The sequence below is a fragment of the Branchiostoma belcheri genome, unplaced genomic scaffold, assembly GCF_001625305.1.
Source record: "Branchiostoma belcheri isolate BF01 breed outbred unplaced genomic scaffold, Haploidv18h27 scaffold75, whole genome shotgun sequence".
NCBI lineage: Eukaryota > Metazoa > Chordata > Leptocardii > Amphioxiformes > Branchiostomatidae > Branchiostoma > Branchiostoma belcheri.
The window spans coordinates 483,857-494,119 of NW_017804409.1; the positions used below are offsets into that span (position 1 = coordinate 483,857).

The window sequence follows — 10,263 nt, forward strand, 5'->3', positions numbered from 1 at the left end:
CTGCATTAGTATTGAACACAACTCCGGAAGCCAGCCTTCACAACAAATCGTCCTAATCACCGAGAAAAACAAGCTCCCGAAGCCGGGCCCACCAAGGGACGTGACCCGACGAGAGGGATTGTCATGAGGCGGTAATCTGACGTTGACCTTTATCTTTCCCAGGCTGTGACGGGATGTTTCCGTGCGATAATGGCCACTGTATCGACTACGCCTGGCTGTGCGATGGAGACAATGATTGTAAGGACAACAGCGACGAACGAGACTGTGAAGGTAATGCGTCATTTGCTCTAAACCCCATTGCCGGTGGGCGGACACGTCCGCAGAATGACAAGACCAGTACCGTCACGTTGCATGGGTTTTGTCAAGCCTGCGTCCCCCGTATCCATACATCTACTAGACATTCTAATCCTTTAGTACTGCTGATGTACGGGGTTTTTCTGGTATGTACTGGTATAATAAATAATAAAAACTGTTCTTCGCTGTAAATTAGCAGTAGATTAAATGTCTAAAGACCAAATGACACACAAAAAAGTCAGTAAATATCGGAAGTGTACATACAATATAGTCACTTGAAGTTTGTTCCAATCATGATGACTGAGGAATTGAGCTTGTACGGCCTTTTAAAAGTGGATTTTTGGAGATTCTCAAGCAAGTTTCCTAATTGCCCGCTTCGGGCATCTCTATTTGCATGTGTTTTATTTTTGCATTTCTGTGCTTTTTCCTGAGCTGACATCACTGGATGACGTCAGCTCAGAAAAAAATACAGACACGTAAAAATAAAATGTAGAGATGCAAATCGCCTGCGAGTACTGGCTTGTGCTGACTCTTCCAAGGCAGGGCATTAGTATTTTGAATGTAACAGAGAACCGTGCATATTTATTGTAAATGTGTCTGCTAGCCAGGTAATACTAGTTATGTCAATTACAATCAGCTAAGGTCATATTTTGGTGTCATGAGCACTTTAATCCGTCGTCGTTTGTCTCTTGCTAAGTCTCTAAGATATTTTAGTACGGCCTGGTTTGTACTGGTGTTGCCAGAACCTACATTATAATTTCACCATGCCTAATCTCCATGATTTCCACCCTTAGGCTGTCTTTACGGTACGCTCGATACGGCAGTCTTTATGTCCTTGGAAATGTGCTTATATCACGTCTTATATCTAGAACAAAACCGATGTTTGCCGCATTACAAATTAATGATCTTGTTTATTGGTTTGGATAACTTTAAGTTCTTGCCGTGCTTGCTGGAAGAATAGATATCGGGAGAAAAAGTGATAACTTATATTAGTATGAAAACGGAAAACTCAAAATTGTAAGAACTTGTCAGTCGCTATTGCCAAAGATACAAAAAGAGCAGATTCTTTGGTTGACTGCCACGCCATGCCGATCTTGATCATGACTGACCGTGACATCGTACATTCGATTCAAACAGAAGCAAAAACAGTGACCCTGTAATAATATAACGGACGTTCGGATTGATTTTCCACGGTATGGTATCATGAATATGCACGTCATTGATTAAAACCTTACGCCCGGCATCCCGCTTGCAGTTTGGGCAATTCTTCTTGTCCATAATCAATTTTTGCTATTTCTGCATCAACGTAAAATATTGATCTCCCAGCACTTGAGCTGGATGACAGCCAGATTTTTTCTGCTGGGAGGGGTCAAATGTGAGTAGGTCACGAGCCCCCAGGTATTTTAGTCCTGTCATATTTCAAACCGTAGAAATGTCATGTCGGCAAGTTTTAGTGCTCTCGCTGACTGCCCCCAACAGTAAAAGTATTCCTCGCGGGGTCTTTCTACTCTGCTGACATCAACATCGCGGTAAAAAGACAAATGTGATAATTACAAGCTGTAAGAATACAGTGCATAATGCCTGCACATCACGGCTGTAACAGCCCGATAGAACATTACCTCACGGGTGAACGACCGTGGAGTAATGTCCATCCAAAATGGGTTCTTTCTCTATGACCATCTCTTCTCTCCCATTGACCCATTAAATGGTACATTTATTATTACCAGGCTGTGGAGAGGGGCAGTTTCGCTGCAAGAACGGCATGTGTGTGTCTGTGTCCCGGCGATGTGACAAGTTTGATCACTGCGGAGATGGCTCGGATGAAGAGGACTGTGGAGGTACGGTCAAAAGCGCCACCATTCGCTGCAGTTCATTCCACACCTTACTAAGGCCATCTTGATTTGATTATATGGATGACATTGTTTGGGAACCTCAAAACTGATGCGTGCTTGCGAATAAAAAAGTTTACCGAAATATTTCCTTCATTATGAAATGCAGGTGGTCATGAAGGTTGAAAAAATGACTATGAACACACTTGCGTTTCTTCACATTTTCTTCCTGTCCTTTGGAATTAATTTTGATATCCTAGGACATAATAGTTTTGCCATTTTTTTTGCTTTGTACGTACGATTTACAGTACAGTCGAAACATTTTTTTAACCTACAAAAATTCATGTGCGCGATGATGATCCACATAATCAAATCAATATGGCAATCAACGTGAAAACAGTAACTGTTTCAAATACTGCTACAATTTAATAATTGGCTCTCTAGAGAACAAACGATCACATTTAGAGGCTTAAAATATCGATATGTTTGCCCTACAATTAAGCTCTTATTACTTTACCAATAGGACTGACTTATTCGCGCCATTATCTCGATACAATGGCTTCTACACTGTACACATTTGTGTTCCTTCCCAGACTGTACCGTGGACAGCTATCTTTGTGGGAACGGTTGGTGTATACAGAAGGACCGCGTATGTAATGGCATCAACGACTGTGGAGACAATAGTGACGAGATGAAATGCGTCGGTAAGTTTTTACCTATGATATTCTTAACCCTTGTCCTGCTGGACGTTTTTACGTAATTTATTTTATTAATTTCATTTCTTAATCAGGTCATTAACCCTTGACTTTTTTTGCCCTACTGTGGCATAGTTGTATCCGCATTCGGTGCGTTTCGCTGCGATGTGATGCGTTCATGTGAGAAATACTCCCAATTCGTAAATATACGGGGCCCGCATACAGGCACTGTATACTCGTATGTGTATAGATTGCCATTCTCGTATAGGACTGTTCAGCCATAGCAAACGCTGTAGGGCCGTTAACAAGAAGGGTTTTACAATTGTCAGTACTGACCAAAGGAGGCCATATATGATCACGGTAAGAGGACAGTTCACTCAAGATATCCCCTGACACTGCAAATACATATGTGTGGGATCGTGTGGCGTAGCGGCAGGGTGCGCGACTCGGAACCCTAGAGTCCAGGGTTCGAGTCCTGACATGCCACCGATCTTGTGCCCTTGGGAAAGGCACTTAACACGACTTTCCTCACTTAGCTCAGGTGTAAATGAGTATTGTCCTGTCATGTATTTGTCCCCTGTGTTGGTGGCGGCATTAATATAAGTTGACAAAACTTGAGTGTGTTGTCACCACGTCTATTGATTACATGTTGGAATAGAAAAAATTATATATGTAATATATAATTTTGTATACATTTGTATATAATAAATATGTGTAATGATATACGTAAATTTACTGCATGGGTACTAGCTTATTATCATTTCTGAACTCCATACAGATTCTGTTTCACTGGTGCTCAAGTAAAGAGCCATGGTGCTGCCAGTTGAATACTGAGCGGTCAACAGGGTCCCATTGTCGTGGACTGTTCCTTCAAATTTGAATTATTTTAATAATTTCAGTTATCAACTGAAAACGAAACACAGCACAGTTTGCATTCTTTACATAACCTGTGTTAGGTCTTTATTGAACCAACCTTGGAGGACACGTCCTCAAATGCACCTCCAATGGATTTAACGGATGTCTATATCTTCAGGGAAGCTCCAAGTCGTAATTTACATTAGCAGTAAAATCGGTCGGATTTATAGACTTTTGCTGGGCTAATGACGCATTGGTGGGGATACGTGTAATTGAAACTGTTGGTGTGAGATTTCACGAACTCCATTTGGTTCCTAGAATAACTCCAAGACTGTGAGATCAATACATTTTGTACTTAAGAAGACTTGAAATCACCAGTGTTAACTTCTATGTAGGCTGTATAACGTATGCTATTAAAACATTTCTAAAATGTCCTTTGATACCACCAAAACTAACACGACTGCTGGCCATGGCAGGTCAATAAATTAGGCTGAACCGTAACCGTGTCTATTTACACAGGTTATGTGGGGTATCACTGGATCCTTGTGCTTGTAAAACACTAAAGGCTTTTATCAAGATAAAAAATTCAAAGACCGTGTATGTCATTCTATGTACTTGGACCTAGAATAGGTCTCCAAACTACGCTACTGATAGGTCTAAAATTAGGCTGCATTTAATTTAGGCTTTAAAAAGTTCTATTTGCACTTCTGGGCCCGCACTCAAAGACTAGCAAAGACCAATGAAATCATTTTACAGAAAATAGAGTTACAAACGTTATCCCAAGATATGACATTGCTGTTGTACTGTAAAACGCAGCTTGAAGTCTATAAAATGGAAAGCAAAGAAGTTTCTAGGATATGCTAAAGTGAGCATCAGCAACCGAATCTTTGCTGATTGTTTCATTAGTTCTTTTAATTGTTTCTGTTCATTTCATGTTATTTTTGTCTTCTTTTTTTAAATTTCATCCAGTATCAATGGTAACTTTTAATCTTATAGTTTTGGGAAGGGCAATATATAAACCTCCCGATTTCTGGCCCTCCCATGCATGTCAACTTATCTTTAATTGTGATATTTCATTTTATATTGTGAGTGCAAAAAACAACAACAAATAAATAAACAATATTTTAGACTTAAAAACTTTTCGTGTTAGTCAGTTGATCCGTGTGAGTTATGTGAAACAGTCGTTTATTTGATGGTTTCCGCCCCGCCCTTGAAATTACACGGTACTTTTAATCAATTGCTTTTCGGTATACGTATCCCTGGGCGCAAATACATGTTTAAAAATCACCGTGACGGCTGCTAATTGTTAAAATTAGCTTTTTTGTCTTCGCATTGCTCTCCTGACAATCCACCGTAACCACAATTCGTTTTCTATTCAACTGGAAGATTGCCAATGTGCTTGCTTAGTTCCATGAGCCCCCATGACTTCTGCAAATCGAAAGTCAATATCGCCAGGTCTAAACTATACGACGGGAGGCACTTTGCAGATTTATATTTCTAACCTTGCCTTGTTTGAAATTACAAGCCTGCTATTGCATTTCATAGTCAATCAACATATGAACCAGAATATATGATATTAAACGTAATTCTGTGCAAGGAATTATTGCCATTATGGCACGAAACTTTCCTGGAATTCTCTAATTTTCAACTTGCACTTCCCAGAAACCATACATCAGTGTTAGAAAGCGTCAAGGTTATCCGTCAATTTGGGATGAAAATATCGAATGTTGTTGCTCGGAAAAACGTGACAAATTAGGAGAGTGGGCGCAGTCAATTAAGCAAGTAAGCGTTGTTCATTAGCCATGACCAAGCCTCATCTATAACGGCCGACCTAAGTACCAGACGGGAATAAAAACCTTAGCTCATGGCACGGTTGGTCAAAACATCTATAAGGAACTGTGCAGCAGTAATTATCTAACATCATGCAAGGGGAATACTCTGTCTCGGTTGAAACCCCATGCGAACATTAGCTTTTACCGTTACTGAAAAGGTTAATTCTAAGGATCAAGAAAACCATACTTGTGTTAAAGTGGTTTTGTGGGCTGGAGATGCCAGTGTCGATATAACCACTCTTGAGAAACACCGGAGACGCTTGATGAATTTGAAGTTTGCTGCTCTCTTCAGCCTACAAGTGTCATGGTGGGGAGGGGTTAAGTCAAGGCGTTATCTGGATGGCAAAACAGCATCTTGGAGACTGATAACCGCAAGGCTAAATGAAATTAAATGGTGTGTGCAAGACTGTAACTGACTGATATAAGGTGATATGAGATGTACGCATAGTCAGTTAACTTTGTTTTTTCAAGACGGCCTCGATTTTTTTTTTAAATTGCGTATTTTTGAAGAAAAAAATCCTCAACTAAAAGTAATGCGAGGATATGTTGAGCATAGTTCAAGCCACTGGTGGTGTGAATAGTCCATGTGAACACAACAGTCTTTAGACTTTAAAATGGTAATGCATTCTCTGCTTATTAGCACACATTAGCATTAATGGGAAGGGGTATGGTAGTGGGGGACACGCATGGCAGTACCAGTCCAATAGTCCCCTGTAGTATATACATGTAGTTCACAAAGTTTTGTGGTCCACCAAAAGCTATTGAAACGGAAATTGGTCTGTGCACCATCTGGTGCGAGATGGCCTTTGACTAATCTCACTCTGTCATGGAATTTCCTAGATATGATGTTTTCTGTAACAATCTATTCACATTTCTTATGTTAAGTACAACAGGTTTCAAGATACTTGATGTTACAGACAGAATATATTTTTATACGCAATTACCACATTACAATATAGTATTATGATATTGCTATAAAATACTGAGATTCATGATTAGCCTCCCTCGATTCTAACACTATATAAAGATTTACGCTAGCCCCTGTTGTTTTAGCAATAACGTTGGTACATGTATGTTTCATTCTATGCATCTTTTTGTACTATGTTCAATCGTTGTACATTCTTACACTTTGTACCATGCAATGTTAAAAGTTCTATTTTTGTACCTTGACAGGATGTGGTACGGACCCGTTCCTCTGTGATAATGGGGACTGTGCCTACAAGGCCTGGCTTTGTGACGGGGACAACGACTGTGGCGACAACAGTGACGAAATGAACTGTTGGGGTAAGCTTTAACTTATGATCTGCCTTATACATGAGACATTCTTGAGGATACTTTGTATGGACTAGTAGATACCTACTTACCATTGCAATCATGTGTGAGTATGGATGTGTGGGGGAGGCGATGAGTAATTTACTGGAATCTAATTTACAGGAATTCACAATTTGTTAACGAATTTGTCTCCTTACATGTGTTCACATCTGATAGGGTGTAACATGATTCATTTCAATTTAGGTGTTACTTGTAAATATATGCATCCCCTCTACCAAACTGCCCCACCCATATAACATTCAATAACTTCACGGTCCAAAGCTTTCTTGACATTTACTCATTTGTCCAGTCGGAATAGAGACTTGTTGTTGGGATCAAGCCGCCTTTGTCAATGAGATTAATGTTTCCATTATTCCATTCGTAAGTGCAAAGTTGGACCCTTTGAGGGATCTCTGTAGGCAATAAGAGTACAGGCTACATCATTCGTGTATCTGATTTTACCGCTACCAGCAGGACATATTGCTCATATATATGCCAAACCGCCTTTCCCTGTAATGTGTTGGTACTTTTTCTGCGTGATGTCATCTAATCATGTGGACTTTCAACCACCCGGGGCGCGGATCTGTGTTAAGCCTTTGGCAGGCAAATTGCGTAATGACGAATGCTTATGGGTAAAAACTTTTCCAAACAGACAGACGTAAAACTGTAGCGTCATTTTACAATAACCTTGGGAGAAAAGTAAGGTCGTTCACTCTCTAATAGCATAGTTGATAAATTTGACATTTTATTTATGGACTGTATGTTACAATGTACTGCTGCATTGGTTTCTTATATGTCACACACACACACGAATTTGGCCCCCTGAACACTAGCTGAAATCCCTTCAACTATAGTTAGGAGTAAGTCGGGAGCAAGGTCGGCTGGTGATCGCCATTTTGGCTACTGTTCCGCTGCGCCAAAATTATGTTTGAAAATGTTTTAAACAATTTGGTGTAGATGGTAGTTTCGGCCATGGTTGACTGGTGTTCCGGAGTTAAGGCGGGGGCATGGTTGGTATTCAAAATTGACCCAAATTCAACTCAAATTCGGTTTGATTTATATAAAATAAAGTGGTCAAAATCTGGTCAGACTGTCCCAGACTTCTGCCAACCTTGGTCCGTCAGTGTGTTCGGGGGAAGGTTCTGAATGTGTGGCAGGGGCCTTACTCTATTCAGATTCTATATCGAACAACCGATTCATGTATATTGGCATTAGTTGATTTCCGATCACATATCTGAATCAGTGGCCACATCAGATCATTCACTTCTGCGTGTACCGCGCATATTTATGTCAGCCAGTTTTGTCAAACGCTTCCGAATTCTTTTGATAGTCCGATGTCAACATCAGTATACAACCTAGCGGTCTGTGCAACTGCATTAGAGCAGATATTGACCTCCCTGACTCGACAAATTACCATGCTATAACCATGCCATTACCATACCATCCAAGTCTACAACTGGTGATAAGATTTTTTTCCCTCGCAACTAATGGTGCACAAAGAAATAAAACTCTCAATGGACCGTCACCAAAAAGTATGACCTGCAAGCCTCTACTCTAAGTGGAGCTGTGCCGGCAGCTCTTTCATAAGCTTATCAACGTGAATCCGACTTCCCGCTTCAGTCATAGGAGGAGAAATAATGACAGAACGTGCCCCGTGTGGTATTAAGTATGTTGTGATTTATACCTTGGCAGGTTGACGCAAATGGTCCGTGTGTGTGGTGAGGGATTAGGCTGATCTTACCAACTGATAAGACCTATAAGGTCGCCATTATATGTGCCCCATCTCACACCAGTCAACCCCAAGGTTAGACACTTTCTGACAGAGGCCAAACTTATCACGTGAGGGCTTGCTTTTAGCCCGATGGAAACCTTTATGAGTGCGATACCGATCATCAAAGTATTACAACCTGATGTACCGTGCTTTGGACAGATGGTTTTATAGGTCCGTAAAATAAGATTTTACATTCGGAAGGATCTGGACAACGGGAGACCGGTAACATGATTTGTCCGTATGCGGTGGTGGATAAGTACTTACATGGCTACATGGTAATGTGTAGGTTATTTGCCTTTGAGAACACAGGGTTTGTAAGCTGAAATGCAACATTTAAAAAAAATTAATCTCCAATCCAAGTTGTGACTTTTTTATGGATAAAATGTATAAAATATCTCTTTTTTATTATTGATCTATCAATAATAAGAGAAATTTTAGTTCAATGTTGAACTTTATTCCAATTAACACAAAGAGTACTGATGAAGGTGACAGTGGTCGTTGAAAATTTGATCCCTATGTACTCTTTGTGTTGAAATTAAGTTTAACATTGTTCGATGATTAGCACCAGCCACAAACACAGATGAATTTCCATGATAATTTGAGAAAAAGAGAATTTCTTCACTCCTGGCATGTATCCGAACCTGTTTCTGATTAAATGCCAAGCCCTTGATTTAAACCTCTAATAACCTGGTCTCCAAGGAAATGTGAGATGCCGAAATGACTTTTCAAAGGATAATGGTGACAGTCAAGGTTAAATATTCTGCTAATAGGAATTTCAGTTGGAAATTTCCATTCACATTCGACGCACGTTCTGGCGTCGCCCTGATGAATATGGTAGTCAAACTTCGTATACTTCAAAGAGGACACACTATTAAAATCGATTCCTAAGTTGTCAAAGAAATGACTATGATCTATTCGTAGCCTAAACAGCAAAATAACATTTCCAACCATATCAATATGGTTTCAGCAGATAACGTCAAGAAGAATGTGAAAATGCAGCGAAACCACAATTTTAATTAATACGGAAGCATAACGTAAAGTAATGAGAAATACGTAATTTTGTGAATGTCAATAATCTAAAAGTAGAATTCTAATAAGAGACGTCTTGCTTCAAGCTGAGCCCATTTCTTATTGTCAAATTTAGAGTATATGATGTAGGTAACTTAGAATGATGTTATTATTGCAAGAACGTGTGACATGAAAGATATAAGACGCATCAAAATACCCTCAAGAGATATTACTTTGAGCTCATAAGTATCATACGAAAGTATTATCTATGTTCCTTGTTATCAGATCTATTCTGTTCTCTTCTTCGTATAAGCTTCTACGTACTTTACATTACTCATTAGTTGTAGTAGATGTCAGGAAGAGGTTGCTGTATAATAAACTCAACACGGCCATCTGTGTACTGTTGTCATCATTATATTATATTGCATAGGTTTTATAGATATTATATTGCCCCGGTACTGTAAACAAAATGTGACTACACATTTTGGTACTGTACAATAATGACAGACATTGATACTTTTTTTCCATACAAAAAAAAATAACAAAATAACATTTCTATAGTTAGTGCCATTGTTTCGTACATAATGTAAGTTCTGATAAGCATTGCCAACCTGATGTCCGTGAAGTATGTTCCAACCATACATTTATCATACATACATACATATATA

General features: G+C 39.5%; 1 protein-coding gene across 1 annotated transcript in view; it reads left to right on the top strand.

Moving 5' to 3' along the window:
- LOC109485366 overlaps positions 1-10,263 on the top strand; it is an 81,392-nt gene that overhangs the window by 54,789 nt on the left and 16,340 nt on the right. The window contains exons 10-13 of the mRNA XM_019788924.1: positions 163-270; positions 2,022-2,132; positions 2,717-2,827; positions 6,679-6,789. Coding sequence (XP_019644483.1) covers positions 163-270; positions 2,022-2,132; positions 2,717-2,827; positions 6,679-6,789 — 441 coding nt within the window. The remainder of the gene's footprint in view (positions 1-162; positions 271-2,021; positions 2,133-2,716; positions 2,828-6,678; positions 6,790-10,263) is intronic.